This window comes from Callorhinus ursinus, unplaced genomic scaffold (assembly GCF_003265705.2).
Source record: "Callorhinus ursinus isolate GAN/ISIS: 27379988/994484 unplaced genomic scaffold, GSC_fseal_2.0 scaffold2, whole genome shotgun sequence".
Taxonomy (NCBI): domain Eukaryota; kingdom Metazoa; phylum Chordata; class Mammalia; order Carnivora; family Otariidae; genus Callorhinus; species Callorhinus ursinus.
Window position 1 is genome coordinate 24,739,058 of NW_027397064.1, and position 25,470 is coordinate 24,764,527.

The 25,470-nt window shown below is 35.8% G+C and overlaps 1 protein-coding gene and 1 long non-coding RNA gene across 3 annotated transcripts in view; one reads left to right on the plus strand and one right to left on the minus strand.

The window, feature by feature from the left end:
* The window catches only part of LOC141374645 (uncharacterized), a 77,846-nt gene that overhangs the window by 4,535 nt on the left and 47,841 nt on the right, over positions 1-25,470 (minus strand). The window contains exons 2-4 of the long non-coding RNA XR_012381692.1: positions 23,045-23,116; positions 9,044-9,141; positions 617-729 (exon numbers count right to left, since the gene is read on the minus strand). This is a non-coding gene — a long non-coding RNA (uncharacterized lncRNA). The remainder of the gene's footprint in view (positions 1-616; positions 730-9,043; positions 9,142-23,044; positions 23,117-25,470) is intronic.
* On the plus strand, positions 92-23,469 carry MYL1 (myosin light chain 1). Of its 2 annotated transcripts, none has more exons than XM_025892291.2 (7): positions 92-220; positions 13,253-13,280; positions 17,234-17,377; positions 19,404-19,577; positions 20,032-20,109; positions 22,326-22,368; positions 23,166-23,469. In XM_025892291.2, the coding sequence occupies exons 1-6, from the start codon at positions 92-94 to the stop codon at positions 22,352-22,354; spliced, it is 582 nt and encodes a 193-aa protein (XP_025748076.1). In that variant the 3' UTR covers positions 22,355-22,368; positions 23,166-23,469. The 2 variants fall into 2 exon arrangements, with proteins under 2 accessions (XP_025748076.1, XP_073760423.1); XM_073904322.1 differs by lacking the exons at positions 92-220; positions 13,253-13,280 and adding exons at positions 12,114-12,205; positions 12,975-12,999.

Here is a 25,470-nt window from a genome sequence, read left to right on the forward strand (position 1 = left end):
CCACTCCTCTTCCAAGACTCATTTTGACAGGTTCTTTTGCAGGTGCTCTCTTTCTTTCTTTCTTTCTTTTTAACCCATTGTTTTTAACAAAATGGCACCAAAGAAGGATGTGAAGAAACCTGCTGCTGCTGCTGCCGCCCCAGCCCCAGCCCCAGCACCTGCACCTGCACCTGCCCCAGCCAAACCCAAAGAAGAAAAAATTGACCTCTCTGCCATTAAGGTAACTAAAGAGGTGAACTGTTTGGTCACTGAAACATCTTTCAACAGTAGGAAACTCTAGGAACTTGCCAAGGGGTATATTTTTCATTGAGAGAGACAGCGTTACTACATGGACTGGTAGATTGGGGGAGAAAAGAATCCTGGTTAAAAAATAAATAAACTCTAGCATATAATTTCATTCCAATGAATATGATAGTGTCTGTGGAACCTGTATTTGCTCTCATTTTTTGTTCTCTGGTTTTCTTTTTTCCCCTAAATGGTCAGAGTGCAATTTAGGGACAAAGTGTGTAAGTGCAAAGGTGTTTTACCAATACTTACACCAGTGTTTTATTTTGTTTCGTTTTGTTTCATCTTGTTTCATTTGAAACAAAATCTCTGTAGAAACTGGATCCCTTACCTTAATGCTACATCAAAAGGAAATTTTCCGCCCCTACTTGTTTCCAAAAGTTTAAAAACAGCTGATGACCCAGTTGTCCTGGCTGTATTTATTTGACAGCGGCTTTATTTCATCTGAAAAAGAGAAGATTTTTGCAATTCAAGTTAATTCCCCCTTCAGTTTTGCTTAATAAAATTTGATACAACACTAAATTAGATCTCAGTGAAGACAATTATGCACTCAAGTGTTTCAGTGACTCTAACTGTCATCTTGTTTATTTATATACAGTATTTAATTCAGAATGTGTGAGCTGCTTCTAAATGAAACTAATCCCCCAAATACGATAAAACTTGTTATATGGCTTTTAGCTTATGTCTTTGAGCTATTGTATATTGATCTTAAACTAAGGAGAATGTGATTGATTTTTGTGTCAACACTTGGCTGTGATCAAAGTTCTCAACTGCCAAAAGATTACCTGCTTATGGTAAAATGATGCAGTGGATGTGCCTGTTACCTCTCAGTGATGTGATTCCCTCAAACATGCACCTTCTCCTCCTTCACTGGGGCTGGATTGGTCTGAATGACATTTTGAAAATCTTTATCTAATGAACTCTGCCTTATATGGAAAACTAACAGGCTAAAGGGCCTTATTAGGTGATCTTCTCTCTTAAGCCAAAAGTTCTGTACATAGTAAATCTAAATTTTGCTAACTTAATACTATTTAATTGCAAAGACAAAGCTGACCTATAAATAAACATTTCATTGAGTAATTTAGTATAATCACAGATTTTAAAAAATACTTCTGACATAAATACTGCATTGGACCACCCTTAGATATATGTGGTGACATTAAATGAATACATCCATAATTTTTGTAGCATTCTGGTTAAACATGAAATTTTATGTTCCAAAGTAGGAGTGGATTGTGAAATATTTTATCTTGAGTGTGTAGGTACCTAAAGTCATATTTGAAAAAAGCTGGTCAGAGAATCTAATATTGGTTAGGAACTATTCTTAATGAATACCCACTTAGGAGGAGAAATGCATGTCAGATCTTCTAATGAATGGTTTTCTACCTAAAAGACTGCATATAATTCATTAAGAGGAAAACAAATTTTTCAACTCCAGCAATTCTAGTTAATGTATCTTTATAGATGCACACTGACTACATTATATAATGAACGTGATTACGGCCATGACAATAATTCCAATCATCGGTATTTTTTGACTCTCCACTTTATCCTAAGAGTAGAGGTGTGAATCAGTGTCAAAGCTATTCCTCTGTATTTATTGTGATTTATAAGACAACATTACCTCTTTGCATCTAGGATTACAAGTATCTGGGGGAGAAAAATGTGCCTTCTTAAGAAGAAAAGGAAATATCCCACTAATGAATATAGGCATTAATTTTCTTCCCTGAAGAAATACAAAATGACTGAATGAATGAATGAATAAGTAAATTTATTTATTCATTTATTTACTTTGGCAGTAAGAAAACTCCAAGAAAAGACAAAATATCACTTAAAATTAAACTGATTAGTTGTTCACAGCAGAGAAGTGATGATGCTCTTTTAAATCTTGAAAAACTGGTTTATCCTTTCATCTATATGTTGAATTAATGCCAATACAGCTAAGGTAGCAAGCACAACTACGCAAAAGAAAAAATACTCTTAGAACGTCTCTGCAGTGATGAGGTGTGTTCCATCTTCACTAGTTCATTACAAAACGAGAGATGGGATGGATCCTGATAAGGATGCAAACCAAAAAGTAGCAATTAAATGAATCTAGAAGAAACAGGAGGAATTTAACCTTTATGTTTCATTCAGAGAGCCTACTCCTAATAGAGAGAAAATGAAAAGAACAAGATTGAAACTAACATAATTTTGTAAAGGAATTTTAAATGCCTTCAATGATTTACATTCATCAATATGAAATCAGTGCACATTTATAGGTATTATAACCAACGAATGTGGTACAACTTGAGAACTATATAAAATTTAATTTCATCCCAGTAGGTAACAAGGCTAATTAAAATGTACATTAAAACATTTCATATTATGATGCTTTTAATCACTTAATGATGTTTCTAGATATATTACCTCATATAAGTTACAAACTTTTTTCAAGCAGAGAAAATGAACTCTAAAGAAATTAATAGAGCTGTTATATGTGTTCATTAACTTTCTGAAAACTTGATAAAGAACAAAACTTAATTGGATTTTAAACTTTCTTTCATAAATCATAAGATTAGAAATCCGGCAGTCCTCATCAAAAGGAATGAGATCTTGCCATTTGCAATGACGTGGATGGAACTGGAAGGTGTTATGCTGAGCGAAATAAGTCAATCAGAGAAAGACACGTATCATATGACCTCAGTGATATGAGGAATTCTTAATCTCAGGAAACAAACTGAGGGTTGCTGGAGTGGGGGGGTGGGATGGATGGGATGGCTGGGTGATAGACATTGGGGAGGGTATGTGCTATGGTGAGCGCTGTGAATTGTGCAAGACTGTTGAATCACAGATCTGTACTTCTGAAACAAATAATGCAATATATGTTAAGAAAAAAAAAGAAGAAGAAGATAGCAGGAGGAGAAGAATGAAGGGGGGGGAATTCGGAGGGGGAGACGAACCATGAGAGATGATGGACTCTGAAAAACAAACTGAGGGTTCTAGAGGGGAGGGGGGTGGGAGGATGGGTTAGCCTGGTGATGGGTATTAAAGAGGGCACGTTCTGCATGGAGCACTGGGTGTTATGCACAAACAATGAATCATGGAACACTACATCAAAAACTAATGACATAATGTATGGTGATTAACATAACAATAAAAAATTTAAAAAAAAAGAAATCTGGTTGTCCTTTAGACTTTGAGTAATGCTAACGTGTAAGAATAACTATCTCTGTGTAGGACTACAGGCATAGGAATAGTAATATTTAATTCCTCAATACTATTCCTAGCTAATATCTATGTTCTACCATATAATATACCATATTTATCAGCCATAAAGTTAACTCCCCTTAAACTCTGAACAATCTTTAATATTGTTAATTAGTTTTATCAATTTCTGTAATGTGCTTTCCAACCTGATTTCCTAGTTTGTTGGTTATTTAGAACATTTGTTCAGTTGTTCTAACACAAAACCTTTGATATTCATGGAGGGAATGCTTACCTGATGTCCTATGCCCATGAATGTTCTATGAGTACCCTTTTCAAAAAACACAAAACTGCTGATATTTGAACATTAAAGTTGCTGTCCTGGGTGGTTCTAAGCACTCTTTGCTTTCAGAGAGCTGACACTTCCAACAATGATGCCCAGGCTAAAGAACACTGCCTGACAGAATCTCAAGTGTAAGACTTAAAATCCACCATGAGTATAGTTGCAGGTGCAAACATAAGAATTAACACCTGCTGCCCAACACTTCAGCCAAGTGTTGAAATGATGAAAGAAAACAAGTAATGAGATGACTATGTGCCTAGATTTTTAAAAATCTTCAATGTGTAAGTAAATGTTTTGCATGATGCATGCCTTAGTTGATATGCCAGGATTGCTATGAGGTGATGAGACTTTGAATTGTGTCTTTCCTTGTGCTGCTTAAGTTTTAATTCTCACCATATTCACTATAATTCAATCAGGTCATCTCTGACTAGATACTGCAGGAGAAATTACAAAAAGTGGTAAAGGTACAGAATGCATTGACAGAAACTCATCGATAACAAATCTCAATAATTTACTGCACAGTTGGGGAGATTTAAGCTTTCAATTTAAGGGGTAATGTGGAAATAGAGCATTCCCAATAAATACATCTATTTACTGATGGGTATTCAGTGGAGGCAAATATTCTGTATACATTCGCAACACCTGACTTGTTCTGGTTCAGGTACAGGATTGTCTGTGTTAATCTACAAATTCTTTTTTCTCGGCTCTAATAAGGCTAATACAAACCCAGTCCCACTTTGAAGAATTCTTGGGAAAAATCAAATGAGGTCATAGCCCATGAAAGGCTTTGGAAATTATAAAGTTCTTTGTAATATAATAATAAATATTCATTGAGATTTAACTCTGTGCCCTATTATCTTATTTAATCCTCAAAACAGTATATTGAGGTTGTTTTTAGCCTCATTTTGCAAGAAAAGAAACTGAGTCTAATAAGGATGAGTGCTATGTCCACGATCAAATAACTAGGTGATGGAGCTAGGATTTAACCTCTCAGCCAAATCCAGAGTCAACTGTGGTAATCATATCCTAAACCACCTCCTGTTTATAAAGAGTAAGCTGCTGTTAAGAATGCATGAAGAAGGGGTGCTTGGGTGGCTCAGTCGGCTGAGTGGCTGACTCTTGATTTCAGGTCAGGTCATGATCTCAGGATCCTGGGATAGAGCTCCGCAAAGGGCTCCCCGCTCAGCAGGGAGTCTGCTTGAGGGCTCTCTCCCTCTCTCTCAGCTCCTCCTCCCGCTTGCACTCTTTCTCTCTCTCTCAAATAAATAAATAAATCTTAAAAAAAAAAAAAAGAATGCATGAGGAAAGGGCACCTGGGTGGCCCAGTTGGTTAAGTGTCTGACTCTTGATTTCAACTCAGGTCATGATCTCAGGGTTGTGAGATCAAGCCCCATGTCAGGCTCCACGCTGGGAGTGAAGCCTGCTTGGGATTCTCTCTCTCTCCCACTCTTTAAAAAAAAAACAAAAAAAACAAAAAAACCCTAATGTGTAAAAAAGCCTTTTTTTTATTCTTAAGGATGTGAGGTAGGGTAGATCTCATGTCACCCTGCACAACCCTGTGTAGCCAGTGGAGGGAGTGACAGGCACACATCAGAGCAAGTTCACCTAGACTTTTGACCTTGGCAGTCCACTACTCTGTTCTCCACACCTCTCCCCTATCTCTGCACCTGTTGCTGAAAGGCTGAGTGTTCTCTCTTACAGCTAGAAGGTGGGAAGACCTAGAAAGACTCTTAGTCACTTTGCTCTAGGTTCCTATAAAAAGTTGTAAATGGAACATGGATTTTTTTTTTAAAAGGCTGCTACGAGAGTAGATTAGTAGTTGCCGGGGATGGAGCTAGGGATGGGGCAAATGAGTGAAGGTGGTCAGAGGGTACAAACTTCCAGTTATAAGATGAATAGGTTCTGGAATCTAATATACAACATAATTACTATAGTTAACAATACCATATTGTATACCTTAAAGTTGTTAAGAGAGTAGATCTTAAAAGTTCTCACCACATACACACACACACACACACACACACTTCTTTAATTTAAAAAAAATGTGACATGATGAATATATCAATTATCCTTATTGTGGTGATCATTTCAGAATATCAAAATCATCACATATCAAATCACATTGTACACCTTAAATTTACACTGTTATGTCAATTATATCAAGATAGAGCTGGAGAAAATAAATTATACCAAAGTATTTTTTAAATGCTCTTAAATGTAATGAAACAGACAAATTTTTTAAAATAATTTTTGTTTTTTTAATTAAATATACACATACCAAAACTGACCTCCAAATTTTGCCATCGGGCTAATATTCTAACAAAGGTATGGGATCTCTATTTTGTTTACAGATAGATAGCATGATTGAAACTGGGAAGAAATATCAGCCATATATCCTTTAGAGTGATATGTAGAAATATAATACCACATGTATAATGATTAAATCTTAACCTTAACTAGCTTGAGGAAAAGAAGTAGGAAAAGAACACACATCATGAATTTCTGATTAGAAGAAATGGGTGAAAATATTTATAAGTTGTCTCTAAGTTTTCTTTATGTAACTTTAAGAGTTTATCATTTTTGAGGCACCTGGGTGGCCCAGTCAAGCATCCAACTCTTGATCTCAGTTCAGGTCTTGATCTCAAGGTCTTGAGCTCAAGTCCTACACTGGGCTCTACACTGGGTGTGTAGTCTACTTTAAAAAAAAGAGAAAAGAAAAGAAAAGAATTTGTCTTTTTTTTACCCTGGCCTTTCAATAATATGAATTAATTTTTAATACATCTATAATGTAACAAATTGCAGTATCAATCCATTTGCAGTGTGAATATAACCTCAGGAACAAATAAAAAATTATTTGAGACTACCACTAGGTATCAATATCAAGTTTCCACTCTGAAACATCTATGATGTACAAGAAGAGAACAGGTGGAATGGAGTGGGAAAGTACTAAAGGACATTCTGTAACTCTCTAAAATTATATTTTGAATTATACGTAACTGCATAATGTCTTTGCAAAGTAAAATGCAGTTTGGAAAGGAATGGGTATGTTCACCAATTAATAGTGAATAGCTCATTTAATTGTAAAGATAATGAAATCTTTGCAAGACAAGGAGACCACAAAGTGACAATGCCAAATTTAGACTCTTGACATTTTAATTTTGCAAATGAACCCCCTGGCAAGTTGTCTTTGGAAGACGTTCCATAATTACCCAGCATTAAGCACCATCTGACTCATGGAAATTATGGAAAGGATTATATTTAGTCTGCTGATCCTACACTTTCTTCTGCTTCTCCTCATACTGAAATACTTTTTGTATGAAAATAAGATCTGCTATAGTTTGTTTCTACATCAACTTCTACAGTTTGTTTCTCACTCCAAATCAGAATTTGGAAGGCAAAAGTTGCAATATACAAGTAGTCATGGCTTTAATTATACTAGTTAAAAATTTAAACTATATGGATGATAAATCCTTGCTCTTCTGGTCATAAATTAATAACAGTGAGTTGAAGCCCGAGGGAAAAAATGTGCCCTAAAGATAAAACCACATCGTATTCAACTGTATATTCCTCCTTCCACTGTGGCAAGTGAAGTCTTTGTACCTAGTAAGTGCCCAATGGTACATTTTTTCTTGTTTCTAAAACATCTGCTTCACTTGAATACAGTATTATGAAATTACATTTTAACCTCTCTTTTTCTAGATTACTTCAAAATAATGTTACTTCTTGAATTTTTAAGCACCATGCCCTTTTCCATTAAAAAAGCAAGTTGAGGTAGATTCTACTGTCAAAAGCATGGAGAACTCATAACATTGCAGAACCATAGTAACCCTAGAAATCACACAGTATTCTATATTTGAGGAAGCCATGACCCAGATAAGAGAAGTTATTTAATCAAAAGACACACGCTTTATTATCACAGAACAAAATTCTGCATACCTCAATCCCTGTCTAGTTCTCTCTCCACCATATGAAAAGACCTGAAATCTCTAAAATGGTAATGCCAATATTCATATATCCCTGTGGTCACAAGAGGAACTTTCATTCCAGATAAGTAGGAAAAAGCAGATACTTTTAATTTCTTAAAACACATACACCAAGAATTTTTCTAAGCTCCTATTTTAAAAATAAAAAGAGGAACAAAAACATAACTTGGATTTTTAATAAATTACAAACAAACGAGTGTACAAAGTGGAGAAGGTACAACTCTTAAATCTTAACTCTATCAATTATTAGCCATAAGAAAGCTAATGAAAAATCTGAAAAAGTATAGACTTAGGTCACATTTTTAAATTTTTATTAAAATTCACTTAGGCTTCTCATTAATTCTTGTAGGTGTGAATTGTGTTATTTTAAATAATTCAGCATTTGCTCTAATGTGACCAAATTCAGTTTTGACTAGTCCACACTTTCTGAGCACAGAGTTACTCATTTCCCCTTCTGTTCAGATCAATGTATCTGGTACAGCCGTCTATTCTCTCTTATATTAGACAGGCTGGACTGGTATTGTATTCTTAATTTCTTGTTGTTCTTAATTTCTACTTTTTATAACACATTATAGTCACCAGCCTAAGTATATCCTTTGTTGAGGTAAAAAAAAAAAAAAAGCAGATGCAATGAAAAATATTGATCTCCTTTAAATGAAGTGAGTTATTCTGAGGCACAAAACTCTTTATTTCCAAATTGGTATTTCTGCTGGCCTTTTATGGTGAGTCCTGGTAACTCTGAGATTAGAGTGGAAATTAATCATCTAAATTTTCCTTAGGGTTTGCATACATTCTGGGTCTTTAGAGGCCTCTCTGCCTGGCATTAAATTAGAGAACGTGCAGCAATGTTTTCTTGCTTGAATACTGGCCCTGGTGAGATTAACTTCTTTAATTTAGCCTTACCAGTCATTAGTCTCATTCCATCTTGCAGGGAAGATGAAGTTGTTTAAAGACTATAGTCTGTGTTCCTTCCTAGGGCATTTTCACTTGTATTCAACATCACAGGTCTCCCAGATCCTCCTTAATTATAGCTTTTCTTGTTATGCTAAAGCTTAACATACAGCAATTTCAGAGCCTTTTGATTAAATTCATTTTAACATTTTCCCTATAAATTAATTCCTTCTGTATACCAGAAGCTTTATCTTGTTTTTAATCAGTTAACCAAACATCATGATTACTGATAGAAAAATGAAACATTGCAATAAAAAATCCTTTTCAGTACCAGTAACAGTCAACTACTACTTACCTAAATCCAATACCAAAGAGTACATGAGTCCCAAAAATGTGGAATGTAGTTATTATACTAACAGTCTAATACAGGTATCAGGCTAAGATGGAAAAGCCCTGTTAAAAAGCAAATCAAGGGTTGGCAAATTAGAATTCCTGATCATAAACTTTATATAAAATGTAAGGAAAGGCTCTGGAAATACAAAGGTACATATACCAATAATTCAAAACGAGCAATGAGCGTGCCTAGTTGCACGCTTGGCAACTGCTTGGCAGTTCTAGATGCTGGGCGTGTAGCACTGGGGGGAGATCATATGCACCATCTTGCAGAATGGAAGCTCTTTGAAGGAGATGATGAAGTCTCTTCCCTCAGAGAATATAATATTCTAGAGGAGAAGCTCATGTTTGAAGGAGGAACTTACTATACATGTGTCCTAATTTTAATTTATTGCAAATCTGTTGAACTAATATAGGCAAACAAGGTATTTTATAGAGCTATGGGGAATAAAATATAAGAATAAGGCAGAGGCCACTCTCTAGATGGCAGGAAGAAATTGGGGTGGGCCCATGTCCAATTTGCATCATGGACAAAGGTAAATGGCTTTGGGTTTTCCAGAAGTTTACAACCAGGAAGGTTAAACATCTTTCAGTTGGAAGAAAGGAGCTAAGTAAATAGAAAGAAAAGGTCCTTTCAAGAGAAGATTTTATCAGGACTTTGAATATTTAATTTCTAAGAAACAGAGATGAGAGGAGAGCATTCCAGATAGAAGAGACTTAAGTCTAACTTTTAAAACAAACCAAATGATGACACAGCAAACTGAGTCCAAAATCAGCTGACATTTTGTATTTATATCATGCCTTGTTCAAAGAGCTGATTACTTCATCACTACAACACCAAGAAAGAGATGCAAGAGAAACTTTTCATCATCTGTGAGTGTACCAGAGATAAAGTAACATTTCCCATTTAGTCTATGAGCACAGCATTCACGTCTTTTAACTTTTAAACTATAGTTTATTCTCTAGGATGGACTACACTGTAGCCTTTTCTACCGTTGTCAATAACTTGCTTACATGTTTACTTTGATTTTCAATAGGTACAAAAAATCTAAACTCTGGTCTTCTTTGTGGTAAAGATATACAGAAAAAATAGAGTGAAATAGTTTGACAACTGCCTGTTCTTCTATTTTAATAATAGCAAACCTTTACATAATATCCAAGTGGTTAGGAATAGCTTATTTATAGCATAAATACAACTTTTAAAATGACTTTCCAGTTTACTCTACAGATTTTATACAAATTGATATTTTATATGAATTTGAGGACACATTTTTCTACTCAAAAAAAAAAGAAAAGAAAATGAGCATTCTGTGGGGCACTTTTGATGGCTTATTTGTTTATTTGTAGTTATTAATTCTACTAAAGATATATACTGGTTCTCAATATTAATCATAGGGCAATTCAAATTAATGACACAATACATAAATATAATTACAAGACTAAAAAGAACACAAAGAAACATGGTCTGCTCTCATGGCTTTAATTTGGGCATCAAAAATCATGAGACTCCAGGGTTGATGGAGGGAGGTAGGCAAGGGATGGGCTAAATGGGTGATGGGCGTTAAGGAGGGTACTTGTGATGAGCACTGGGTGTTACATGTAAGTGATGACTCGCTAAATTCTACACCTGAAACCAATTTTAGTATATATGTTAACTAACTTGAATTTAAATAAAAACTTGAAGGAAAAAAATCATGAGATTCCAAATTACACAATTATCAAAGGTGACAAATTTCCACCTTTGTCCCTCCCTTCCATTCCCCCTAATAATTTAAAGCACTTAAATTTTTCTATTAGCTTCCATTTCTTATAAACTCTCAAAATGTTTATTTATGAAAATATGTTTTCCTGGGTAGTAATATTTTTTAAATTATGTTTTTAATCCTCATTTTGACCCTATGAGATTTTTTTCACTACTTTTGTAAACTTTGGACAAAAATGATATGAAAAAAAGTGATATGCATTTAAATATTGATTTCTTCCTAAATGGTTTGAAGGAAAGCTGTAAAGTATTCAACTGTCTAGCAGGGGGAAACTTCATGCTTGGCGTGACCATTCCTTTAAAAACAATTGCTGAGACAGCACTCAAATCAAAATTTATCTCCAACATTCTTTACACCTATAACCTGCTTTAGGTATGTAGAACACCAATAAACATGTCTGAACATTAGTGGACATGCTAGGACTGATCTTTCCTAGTACCACTTTTCACAGTACCATTCTCGGAAGGGAGTTGCCCCCTATTTTCAGGTAAGCTGCCATGAAAACCCATTACCAGCCAATCCCATAGACATCTTTAAAATCCTAAAGTATAAATTGGCATTCAACAGCCCCTGCTTTGGGTCTTTCTGGAGACTGAGGATGGAGGAAAATACCCACCCCTGTGTTAAGAAAGCTAAAGCAGAATGGTGAAAATGGAGCTCCAAACCACCCCTGGCTTAGATACACTCTCTACATCTCAGAGCACAACTTGCAAAAGAGTGGTCTTTAATGAGAGGTTTCAAGAACGGATCACATTGTCACTTGGGTGAACCCTAAGAAACATGAAGAATGTGCATGGCCTTTTCAAGTCTTCTGAACTTTACCACGAGGGACAGAGCTCCAGAGGATGTTCCTTCTATAGTCATTGCCATTTGAAACCCCAAGCCTGTCCCATCCAAAAAATTCCATTAAATATCAAAACTTGCTGACTCGAAGTTTGCAAAGTCCATAATTCACCAAGAGAAGGGGTCAGCCTGAGTGTGAGGGAAATTCTAAGCTCCTCTGCGCTTGAACAAGTAAGACGCTTCTTAAAGGAAGAGGCTCCAAGAGACCGTCTCAGGGATAAAGACCATAAAAGTACTGACAGACTTCGGTCTCATTATGGCTGTCCACTCCTAGGTTCTGGTTGCCTAAAAATAGCCCTCAGGGTACAGAGCCCTCCTTCCCTTTGCCCTAAGAAAGCTAAAGAACTCTCCAAAGGGAGTGGCCATGTGTCTCTGAAACCGGATGCTAGCTGTGAGATCACAGCTTCCCCAGCAATAAAAGGCAGCCTCAGGGAAGGAGGCCCCACTCAGGGACTGGAGCGGCCCTCAGCTCACTCTTCAGCTTTGCCGCTGTTCCGCAGCCCAGAGGCTCTGCCATGGTGGGTCCTAGGAGAAACGGTTTGTCCTTTATAGGAGGATATGAATCGTGCATATGACCTTTTTGAGTAGAAAGGCAGACAAATAAGGAACAGAATTGAGGGGAGAACCTATTCGGTATAAGTCTATAGAATCTGCTTTTGCTTTTGGTTGAGGTGGGGTGAGGATAGAAGAGATTAATTCAAGCTATTATGTTAATTGAAAAAAATACATCTTACTCCCCAAAGTAGTACTTTATGCTTCACTAACTTTTGCTATATCACATAAGGTTTATTCTATCTAACTGGGGACGGGGGGGAGGGGCAGAAACTGCTAGTATAGCAAAATATTATACCTTTACAAACAGTCTGATGAAGATAACTAAAATTAAGTAAACTACTTCTGACACATCGAGCAAAAACCTACTAGTTAAATAGAAGAAAGAATTAAGGAGATCTTTTTAATGCAGTGTATCTGTATTTCTGAATGCAGGGTATCTGTATTAGACATATCTTAAATACATCACAGGCTACTATATTATTCCAGGAAGTTATTTGACTTAGCATTTGTTAAATCGTTGATTCATTGATGAAGATACAGAGAGATGTTCCCTAACTATCTTTCGCAATAGCTTATTTTTCCTAGATTCGAAAGTATCCTAAGGCAACCTTATTCTATGACACCTACATGTCTTCCTAAAAATCTCAGAACAGCGAGCACTCATCCTTCTGTCAATGCATTTGAAAGAGTACTAGTTGTTTCTTTCTTTCTCCCTCTCTCCTGCCACTGCAGTCCTTCAGTGCTGACCAGATTGCTGGTAAGTGAATTGAGCTTCTCTACTCCACACGTAGGCAGAGCACTGCCTCGTTTCTGAAATATCCCTTATCTCTAAGGCATGTTTCTGCGTGGCTCAACCTGTTAGTGTCCAAGCTATGCCTGAACTCTGAAAAGTTGGCTTACTTTTGGAGCTTACTTTGAAGATTACTCAGGGAATGAGCCTGGATACACTTAAAAATCAGGATATTTTTGTTTGGTTAAAATATTCTTTGTGGTTAATTTCTTTCTAACAGATCGAGTTCTCTAAGGAACAGCAGGATGGTAAGTTTAAAAGATACAATTGTTAATATGTGCACACTCATAAAGGCGGCATGTGAGAAAACCGACTCCCTCGGGATGAGATTAGCTCTTCCTAATCATCCCCACTGGTGTTGCCACTCTAAATATAAATGCTCGCAATCACTCTAAGTTTTCTCATCGTGAATCCCTTGCTTATAATCAGTAATCAAAGGTTTAAGCAAACAAAAGACAGCTACCATAAAATAGGTCCTTGTATTCACTGATTTCTACATAAAACCATTTTGATACAGTAGCCAATACCATACATATTACCCCAAAAAAGCCTGGAGATTTTGAACGGCTAATCTGTTCATCAAATCCCTAAAGAAAGATTTGGCAGGTCTGAATTGTTCAATCTAGAAAATAATATTGATTGTGAAACTGCCCAATTACCAGACCTACATAATTTCAATGGGCATGAGTTGAGAGAAGCAGGTGAAGTGGATATAGAATGAAAGTAAATTCGGAGGCAAAGAAGGAGGAGGAGTTTATCATAAAACTGCAAGGAACATTAGACGTCTCCTGGTGTGTCTTTAGAAATACAAGACAAGGCTCTCAAAGAGCTGATAGGACTTGCTCAAGGACCCAAAGCATTATTGACAGGATCAAAGTCTGGTATCAGTTTAAACTAATGAAAAATTTCATAAAAACAGTTACTAACCAGAAGACTTCAAACTCTTCAGATTCAAGAGAACCTGAGCAGTTCCCCTGACACTTCCACTTTTTCTCCCTCGGATCTTTGGATCCAAGAGATCCCACGCCCCCCCAGATAGGTTTGTTCTCTAGAGGCCTAGGGGCGAATGTTTTATGGAGCGGAAGTGGCCCAAGTTCAAAGAAACGGAGACAGAAGTACATCTATAGAAGGGAGAGGGAGAAAAAAATTTGTTGAATGATAGCATATAAATTAGGATATTGGTCATAAAAACTAGTATGTATATATGTTATGATATGTAATATATAATTATAATTATAGGTGCTTAATAAGTATCTATGCAAACACTCGGTTCTCTACCTAAAAAATTCCCCGTTTTCAGTCTGTTTCAATGTCTTAAAATATTCATGTTTGGACATCAATTAAGAAAAAAAGAAGAATATTTGCTGCAGTAGAAACTCACATGTATCTACATCATGGCTGATGGTCTCATGTCAAGAGATTAGGTGATTTGATGGCTCAGAACTCAAGAGCATTTGAAATTATACTACAAAGGACTGGTGGTTTTTATCATTTGTTTGACTCTTAATGCATTTTTAACTAGTGATGCTGCTACATTATCAGCTACTGCAACCCAATCCTCTTAAAAATCTCATTTACAGTGTCATTTTGACCAAATTCTGGTGGGACAAAGCAACAGAAGACTTAAAAACCCCCGCAGGGACAGGACTTCCTGTTGACCCTTAAACCCATAGCTACACACATGAACTAGGTTTTAGGTATAGAGGTTCAGGAAATGTTGGTGGGGTGGACTGGTTTTCTCTTGCCAGGAAAAAAGATGGAAGCATTTGAAATTTAAATGGAAACACAATGCTTTCAGAAACGAATGAAAACTTCCTTCATTTCCTTCCTTGTTCAGTGATTAAAGAGTTTTGGTCATGGCTGCTCTGTTTGAAGGTATCACAGGTTGCAAGGAAAGAAAAAAAAAAACAAAACAAAAATTATTCACATTCTAAAGGTCTACGTCCTGTGCTCTCTAGTAGAGTTGCCACTTGGCCACATGTGGCTATTTAAACTTAAATTTTAATTACTTAAAAATAAATACATTTAAAAAGCTATTTTCTCAGGTGCACTAGTCATATTTCAGCAGTCAGGGGCCACAGGTGGTTTTTTGGGTAGCCCCAAAATAGAACATTTTGATTGTCATAAAAAGGTCTAGAACAGTGTTGGTCTAGCCCAGGGGCTGTCAATTTTTTTTTGTAAAGGGCCAAATTGTCAATATGTTAGGGTTTATTGGGAGTACAGTCTCTGTGAAAACAACTCAACTCCATCGCTGAGGTTTAAAAACAGCCATAAATAATACATAAATGTATTATTGGCTGTATTCCAATCCCGCTTTATTTTACAAAAAGAGGTGCGCAGCCTGTAGGCAGTAGTTTGCTAATCCATTATTCTAGATTCTTTAAAAGAATAAATCTTAAAAATCTGAGGTAGGAAGAGCAGTATCTTTCTGTCCTAGGTGGTTAAATCAACAAAGGGTTAATGCCAGAGAGATTCTATTACAGCCCATAAAATCCTATTTCTATATCAGCTTCTGACCAGGGTAATAGTGAGCCCTCTGAGCAATCTGCATGAAAGCCTGGAGCCAATAACAAGAATAGTTCAGTTTCACATGTCCCTTAGAAAGACGAAAAATAATATTTGACTAATGACCCCACTGTGCCTACAGCATGCTTTTTAGTTTAGGGGAATGATCTGTTACAGTCAAATTGCACAGAATCTGAAGGGGAAATTTTAGCAAACAATGGCGACATGATCTATAGTTGATTGTGAATATAATGTCTGGTGCAACCTTAGATCAGGGGATGGACGGATGATAAAATAGGGTACTTTGCTGAGTAATCTATCTAGATGGCATCTTTTGATCTGAGGTCACTAATGGCCCAAATACACTTCTTTCAGCTCTACCAGTTCCTTCACAAATGGTTTTTTGAGTGTTGCTAGGATTAACTCCAACAAGTTGCCATCAGTACTTTTGGGTTCCCCAGAAAATTTAATTATATTATGTTTAGAAGTTTCAGTTAAAATGTCATTTCTGGCCCCTTAATCCATAGTACTACCCTTTTCTGGTTTTTATGGTATACACTTCTTAATTGTGAAAGGCCAAAATAGCTCCACCAACAGAGAATGACAAAATTTAGGGAAAGTTAGCAATAGAGTGATTGTGATAAAAATAGACAACACTTTAAAAATATGTACTTACATGTACACACATATAAGTACAAATTGACCTAGAAAAATCTGAATAAAATTGGTGGAGTCTATCAATGTGAACATTCTGGTTGTGATAGTATATTATAACTTTGCAAAATGTTACTATTGGGGAAAACTAGACAGAGTATTTAAGAGATCTCTCTGTATTTTTTCTTAAAATTACCTGTGAACTTACAATTATCTACATAAAATTTTAATTAAAAAATGTATACTTAAATTCTAAAGCTAATATAGCAATATGTTGTCATATGTATTATCTGAAGATGAGTAAAGTTTAAAAAGATTATCATAGTGATAGATCCAAACAAATATTTCTCCTTCCAAACTGATTATACTAGGAGCCTATTAAAGTCATACACTGGTTAAATGACACTCTAGAACTTAAAGGTTTGTTTCACCTTTCTAATTTTTTTTCCTGAAAAATGAAGTCGCACTTGAAGATAACTAGTCAAGGGGAGAGTCTAGGAAATTTGTGCTTCAAGAGGAGGTTTTTCTAAATAATTTGAGAAATCTGGATTAACCTCATGTAACACATCCCTGATTGAAAATTTGTTTTCTTGAAATTTTATTAACTTTCTTAATTATGAGGAGTTCTTAAGATTTCTCAAGACCTCAGAATTTCTTAACCCAGTCCTGCTTCCCAGGCAGATGAAGGACATATGAATAAATATGACAAGGAGCTTCAATTTCCATATCTGATTAATAATAATATATGATTTGAAGTTGGAAATGCTGTTTTAAAGCAGTCCGAAAAAGAAATGTCAAAAAGGATTGCCAATGGCAGTTTGAGCTAGGAAAAGGGAGAGTCCAAAGACAACTTAAGTGGTCACAAAAGTTGAGAAACAGAGGAGAGTATGAACTGGATTCTTGATGGTAGATTGGAGATTTGTAAGTGGTTACAAAAGTTGAAAAACAGAGGAGAGTGTGAACCGGATCCTTGATGAAGTTAGAGGTAATTTATAGTCCTGAAGGAGAAAAAAAGCACCCTAATGCTTCTTGCTTCTTGCAGAATTCAAGGAGGCGTTCCTCCTGTTTGACAGAACAGGTGAATGTAAGATCACCTTAAGCCAGGTCGGCGATGTCCTTCGAGCTCTGGGCACAAATCCCACCAATGCGGAAGTCAAGAAGGTGCTGGGAAATCCCAGCAATGAAGGTAACCAAGCAGCTGGGAAGCAAGCTCACACACGCACATGAGAGAGAGAGAGAGACAGAGAGAGAGAGAGAGAGAGCGTGCATGTATGTAAGAGAAAGAGAAATTTATTGAGAAATAAGATCCACAGAATAGAGTTTAATTTGCTCTTGGTGGTAAGTGTGCCTCTTGGCTGTCTAGAGTCTCAGTTTTTTCCTCATAAAATAAGTTAACCTTCCTCTGAGAATTTGTAAGCATGATAAAATTTCACGCTAATGAAATAATACCTAAAGCTAACATCGTCATCATCATCATCCTACCTAATGTTCATAATTTAAAGGTTAATGAATAATATCCATATCTGCACATTTTTCTCAAAACTTCAAAGGCAAAAACACATTTTGACAAAGGTGTTAAATATGGCTAAAACACAATATACTTTGTAAGCAACTCAGTAAAGCAACTCACTGGCAAAAGCTGTGGAAATAAAATCCCAGTGCTCTCAGGAGGTTGAAAATACTTGCTGACTTTGCCCAGTGCTCTGTCTGTGACCATCTTAAAAGTAACTCGGCTCTCCTAATTAAGAATCGACAGAATGTCACCGTAATAAGAGTATTTTCTATTTCCAAAGACTTACAAGAAGACTTAAAAATCTAAGCCCAAACCTATAACCCCCGCAAGCAAATCCTGCAACAAAAGACTGAGATATGTAAGTGGCACCATCATAGAAGTCATTTGCTCGATACAGTAATCCAGTTATTAGTCTGGAACGAGAAAAAATTTTCTGATCCCAATGGTTCATGGCAAAGGGTAATAGTCTATTGGAGAATACCACCCTGAACAAAAGACATGAGACAACACTGAAATTTTTTCAAGTAGATATTTGGGCTGTTTATCTTTGCCATGAGGGAAAAAAAAAAGAGGGGAAAGCAAAAAGCAAATAATCTCATTTTTCTCTTGATAACTGAGAAGACTATGCTCCTTTGTTACCAAAGTGGGAAGGAGTAGATTTGATTTCAAGCAAACCTACCTCTCAATCAGTCTCCTGGAATTTTTCTCAAACTTCATTTTCTTTAGAGGAAAATGTCCAGGTAAATCATGTAAAAGGTAGCTGAGAGCATGAGATAAAGTGAGAGAACAATAGCTAGATCTTATTCTGTAGATGCCACCTTCTAACTTACCAAAACACCCATCTTCTTTAGAATTACTAGGTAAATGTTCATTTAGTCAGTGTTCAAGTTTGATCTTTTTAATATTATTCCATTTTTATTCTATGAGGAAAGACTAGTAAAAGGGAATTTTAATTTTAGGGTTACTTAACTTTATCCATTCACATCCATCTGGATAGTCTGTTTGATACTTTTGTTGTGAATGCAATTTACCTTACCATACTGAAGAAAACCTTACCATCCCCAGACCTCTAAACTGCAAAGAAGTCAGGAGATCACAAGGAATTTGACATACACACTCTCTTCATAGGCTTCTTTTTAAAGTTACTTAAAATTTAAGGAAACTGTAGGTTCTACAAAAGCTCAGGACAAAGGAGGCATATATTTTAAGTTAAGTTTTACTGTATTTATATGCTAATGGGTTTGTTGTATCAGTATATTTTTTGCATTGTTTCTCTGGCATTTATAGAAAATATTAAATTGACCATACTAATAAAAAGTAGCTAACACTTACTGAGCACTCAGTTTATCCCAGGTATTATAATATATTTTGCAGGTATTATCTCATTCAGTGCTCACACTAACACTATGAGGAATCTCTATTTTACAGGTGAAAAAGTTGAGGTACAAAAGGATGAAGAAAGTTGTCCATGATCACATAGTTGTAAATGGTGGATTGGGGATAAAAGCTTAAGCACAAGGACTCCAGAGCTCATGTTATTAGCTATTACCAATTTTTTGTCATCAGCAATTTACCAACTGAAATTTCAGCTATATGAAGATATTTTAGATCTTCTGGAATGAACTCTCAAGTTTAATTTGTGATTCAGAAATGACATTTTATCATAGCTAATAACTCTCTCAATTGCAATTTCTTCCAGAGATGAATGCCAAGAAAATTGAGTTTGAACAATTTCTGCCCATGATGCAAGCTATTTCCAACAACAAGGACCAGGGCACTTATGAAGACTTTGTTGAGGGTCTGCGTGTCTTTGACAAGGAGGGCAACGGCACAGTCATGGGTGCTGAACTCCGCCATGTTTTAGCCACATTGGGTAAGGAAAATTTATTTCAATGGACTTAATAGGACAGAATATATAGGAAAGAGCATGATTAGGGGGATCAAGTTCTAACAAAACAGGTAAGGGGTAAAGCTACAAAATGAAACAGAATAGTCAAAAATTAATGACCATTTCCATTGGCCTCAGTCTCAATGAGTTTGTTTGGGGGAAATGGTAACTTAAGTTACTAGTAATGAATAAGTAAAGCAAAGCATCGTAGTTCTTATAGGATAGAGTTTTGATGATCAGGGATAATATGTATTTAATTCATTCACTTAAAAACAATTCATTGACAATGTACTAAGTACCAGAGGAACAGGATGGGCTTGATTTCTGTCCTCCAAGAGCTTAATCAGAGTCTCCAGAAACCCAAAACTGATCACTTATGATGTAATTTAGAAAATATCCCCTGGCCTTCTTTCTGAGCAAAGAGTTTTTGTTTCATCAGGTGAAAAAATGAAAGAGGAGGAAGTGGAAGCCCTGATGGCGGGTCAGGAAGACTCCAATGGCTGCATCAACTATGAAGGTACGATCTCATGTGCTTGGTGCTCACCGCAACTCTTAACAGATTGCATTGTTGATGGACTCCTTGTGAGCTTAAAATAACTTTTTTGTCTTTGCTTCTCTCATTGAACATACTCATGTTTTTTTTTATTATTATCAGTTATACAATAACTCTAAGAATCTGACTGTATACCTAAGATTTTTATTCCAGTGGGCTTTGACACGCCTATGCATTGTGATACAGCTTACAATGTGTTTTCACATGTATTTTTTTCTCTCTAGATCTTTATAAAATCTCTGTAAGATAGACAGGTTTTGTGTCTGAATGAAGTATAATAAAATATAAAAGTTGGAGAGATCTCAAAATCCTTTACAGCAGGCAATTATGAAAATGAGGAAGCTGAGGGCCAAAGAGCTCTAGTTACTGAGTGAAGATCACATCATAAATGGAAGGGCTGGTGCTAAAATTTCATTGTTCTTCTTGTCTGGTGTTTTTGCTGAAATCAAAGTCATCTCATGGCTGACTATCTATGTCCTGCTACCAATTTACAGCAGCTTCACCTCGGGGGTCTGAAAAACAACACACCCCACAAAATAAAGATGCAAAATAAAATTACATGATGTAATCTGTAAATTTTAAAGTTTCCAGTAAAATTGAGAAACTTATCTAACCTCCCCAAAACACTAACCTGGCCACTTTTCAACAAAGCTATGCTGATAGCTTTGATGTAAATGTAGACTTATGAAGTCTAATGACTTGGGAAAAAGTAAGAAAAGCAGAGAGAAGAGAGGAAAGGAAAGGAGGGAGGAGGAAAGAAGAGGAGAGGACAGAAGAAAAGGAAAGCAGTCAGCCAAGCACATCTTCACTGACAACCTTGATTAAACTTCACTTTTTTCCCATAAACAACGTTTTACATTTGGTTATTGCCATAAATACATTACATAAAAGAAGAATCATTCAATAAATATTGTTTGGACAAGTGAAGAGTCATCTAGAAAATAAAGTCAGATCTGGATCCCATACCAGAATAAATTTCAAACGGTTCAAAAATTTAAACGTAAGAGCTGAAAGCATAAAAGCTATGGACAAATTATTTTATAACTTTGAGAGTGAGAAGGTGTTTCTAGCGCTGATAAAAACCCAGAAGGCATTACAAGTTTTGATAAATGCAACCACATAATTTTTTTTAAATCCATATGGCAAAAGCCACCAGAAGCAAAGTCAAAAGACAAATAGCAAACCTTAAAAAAAGTAATCAGTATCAGCAAAAGCTCATTTTCCTAATTAAAACAAAAACTACTGCAAATTAACAAAAAGACTACAACCCAATAGAAAAATTAACAAGTACATAAACAATTCACAGAGAAAGAAATAAAAAATATCTATCAATATAATATGCTAAACTTCACTACTAATAAAAGAAATACAGATTAACACTACATGGAGATACCATTTTTCAATAAGATGACTGCCAAAGATTAAAAGTTTGACAACACTTTGGGTTGGGGAGAGTGTGTGAAAACAGGTAATCTCATGCATTCCTGTTGGGAATGCCAATCATTAAAACCCTGATACAGTGATGTAGTATTAATAATCCGAGCAAATCCACATCATGGGATGTGGTTTTTTAGATATACCTGCACTCAAGTGAAATGAGTGATACGTGGTTATTCATTACCGTGTTGTTGGTAAATATTTGAACAACTTAATGTCCACCAATATAGGATGTATCAAAGAGATTCTGGTATATCTACAAGATGAAATTCCCTACAGTGCCCCCAAAATAATGATACCTCTTGTTTACGGTCATTCAGTGAGAAAAGCAAATGCAAAAGAGTTTGTAGAGTATGCCACCATTAGGGTGAAAAAGAGTTTTAGAAACAGATATTTGTATTTTCTTATATATGTATAATAGCTACACCAACTTTGCCGTAAAGAGAAACTAGGTAGATGGGAGACAGTGGTGAGGAACATTTTGTTTTTGTTATAAGTTCTTTCATACTCTAAAGAAAACTTTTAACCATGTGAATGTACCACTTCTTCCAAAAACAAATGAAATTTACAAAGTCAAGAGAAAAGCTATGAATCCAGGATGAAGAATTGTGGACTGTACCAAGCTTAAAACAATAAATGCTCCTACTATCTCTGAGAAAAATTAGATTGAACTTACTTGCTAAATCTCTCTTTCATTAAACTTGATGGTCTTCTAACTTAAACTGTCTGTATTATGCCCACAGCTTTTGTCAAACATATCATGTCCAATTAAATGGAGCTCTCAAGGTAAATATTTTGCTTTTTATTATATAAGGCTTTCTCGATATTGTGTTTTTAAAAAATTCAACAGCTTCACTTTATATGCTGTAAACATAATTAGTATTAGTTCTTAGTTAAGATTTATTTATTTTAACCAGAAAATATCAACTCTTTTCAACCCATCTCAACTCCTGAAATGGGTTACTTGGAAATAGAGCATTTTGGGGGGGCGCCTGGGTGGCTCAGTTGGTTAAACGTCTGCCTTCAGTTCAGGTCATGATCCCAGGGTCCTGGGATCGAGCCCCTCATCGGGCTCCATACTCAGCAAGGAGCCTGCTGCTCCCCCTGCTTGTGCACTCTCTCTCTCTCTCTCTCTTGCTGTCTCTCAAATAAATAAATAAAATCTTTAAAAAAAAAAAGGAAATAGAGCATTTTTGTATAAGTATAGAAGCAAAAATTTCTGAGATGTTTGCTGCCCTCTGTAAACCTTAGCTTTGATTGTACTGTAATTATGCAGTGGAGATTCAACAAGCCAGGGACTAGTTAATGAATTTAGCTGGAACATCACACTAATAAAAGTATGAGCCTAAGTTCTTTGACTAATTGATACAGTTTTTAACAATTACCGCTCTAGAAAACCAGGTTATCACAGTTCAAAATTAAGCACTTGCAACTAGATTATTACAAGTAGGAAATGGCTTACCTTCGAAGTGCTGGTTCATTCTGTGCTTTTTCTTCTTTTGTACTTCATGTTATTTCCTCCCCAGCTTTCTTTCTGAAAAGATGCAATCAACATTTAACTCAGTTTCCCTTTTCCTTTCCAGATCAAGGATTGTTTACAAAGACTGGCTGGAAACTTCTTGCAATAACACCCATGACTTACTGTCCAGACCTGCTTACCATCATTCAGACAACAAAACAACATGGACTACTCTAGACTGAAGGACTCCCTGAACTTTTATATACTTCGTGTTCCTCTCTAAATTGTATTCACACCACACAAATCAAGTGTCTCCTGCTCTAGACGAGAAGGATAGAATACTGACAACCTCAAATTCAAGTACCACTCTTCATTTTCCACCAGGGGTCAATGAACATCCTTAAAATACTAAATCAATAAATAATTTTGGTCAGTCTGGAATGTTCCAGTTGCGTTGTGTTTTTTATCTTCTTGCTTAGGGAGAGTAATTTTTAAATTTTCAACTATTTGTTACTGTACCAGAATATGGATGAATTGTAAATTTTTAAAGAGTAAGTCACTGCAGTCTACATAGCAATAACATACTGAATCATCATCATCATCATCATGTTACTGAAAAAGTGAGAGAACTGAGGAAATTCAGATAGGATCAGAGACACCTTCATATAACCTACCTATCCAGGTAATTTAAGATTAAAGCAGATTTTCTCAGTTTTGTGTAAATCATCATATATGTGGCTTGACCTATCATTTCTAGTGACAATCTGGCCTATTCACAAGAAAAAGGCCTACTAAGCTATCGCTCCTTCTCAGTGAATGTCCTCAAGGTTAAAATTTAAAGTGACCTTTCAGCGGTTCCTTTAAAAAAAAAAAAAAAAAAACCCTCTGCAGGTAAGATTGTTACTCAGGAACTCAAGATCCTGTGCATTAATATTCTCCTGCTATGATCCCTGCTACTTTGCATTTCCATATCCCCGAATTTTGGTTCAATCTCTTAACACATGTCCTAAATGGTAATACCAATGGATAGAAAAGTTCAGAGTGTAAACTTACTTTGCCATCTCATAATGCTATCACGTATCACTTTTTCTTAGAACAGAGGCAGAATTTGCAAGTTAATAGTCAACTATGCAGAAGAAAGTGATAAATAGTTCTCCCACTCTCTAAAAAGATATCCGTAATATATAAGATTATAAAATCTCTGAAAAGTACCTGCCTGCCTATCCATTTTTGGAAGCTGAAACTTCTTCCTGATGTTGGGCACTTCAGGTCAATATGCTCCTTCCATCTTTAGCAAAGGTCACTCAGATTCCAGTAACCAACATCTTCAACTTTGACCTATGCTTTTGTAGCCAAGATGATGTCGAGACATCACAATCCCTCTTTTAAGGAAAATTCACCATGGCCTCAAGATCCTTAAGGCCATGTTTGCCTAAGATCAGGAATTTGAAATTTCGCACGGCACTGTCCAATAGAACTTGCAGTAAAAACAGAAATGTATAAATATGTACATTGTCCTATTTGGTAACAACTAGCCACATGCAGTTGCTGAGCACTTGAAATTAAATTTTTAATTGATTTCAGTAGCTAAATGTGGATCATGAATACCAAATTGACCAGCATTAGGTTTCAATATATATTTATATTTGGTTGTCACATCAGGCGATAAAAAAATGTTTTTAAAAAATAATGAATGTCACTGTGTAGAGAAGTTGACTGGTATAAATAGTCCAATCATAAAAGGCTCATTTTTGTTTTGAAATACATAGCTAAATTTCCCATCACCTACACTTCTTTAACATTATTCAGTTAGAAAAATGTGATGCCTACAAGGTACTAACTTTTTAGTCTCAAGCTTTAGCTTTAATGTTTTTCCCTCAAGACCTTATAAAACTGCTTTAACTCCCAGTGGAATAACATCTTGTACACTATCATGGGACTTAACCTTATTAAATTACCATGTGTGAAATGCCCAGAACTCAAGTAGTAGCAGGTGCAAAATAGAGTAGCGGGCGGAAGAGTGACAGTAATTTTTAACATCTACACCAGCTGGCAAAAACGACAGGTGCTTAATTCCTCAGTCTTTAAAAATAACTTTCGAAAGCCCACGCTGCATAAGCAAATATATTCAAGTTTGGTTTTTTAACTACCTTCGAGTTACCTTCCTGAAAAAATGTAATATACATTTTGGGCTTCAAAGTATATTTGAAACTTAACGCACAGGAACTTAATTTATTCTCCTCTGTGAATAAAATAAACAATGATTATTAAATCGGGGAAATAAAAATTGATGTTTTAGACTTCATGGTAATATTTCTCAAGAAACATTATATCAAAAAGAACACTTAGTATATCTTTTTCTAACTATATTTACGTGTCTCTTTCCATACTGGCAAATATAACTTGGAACTTAATAGAATGGAGAAAGA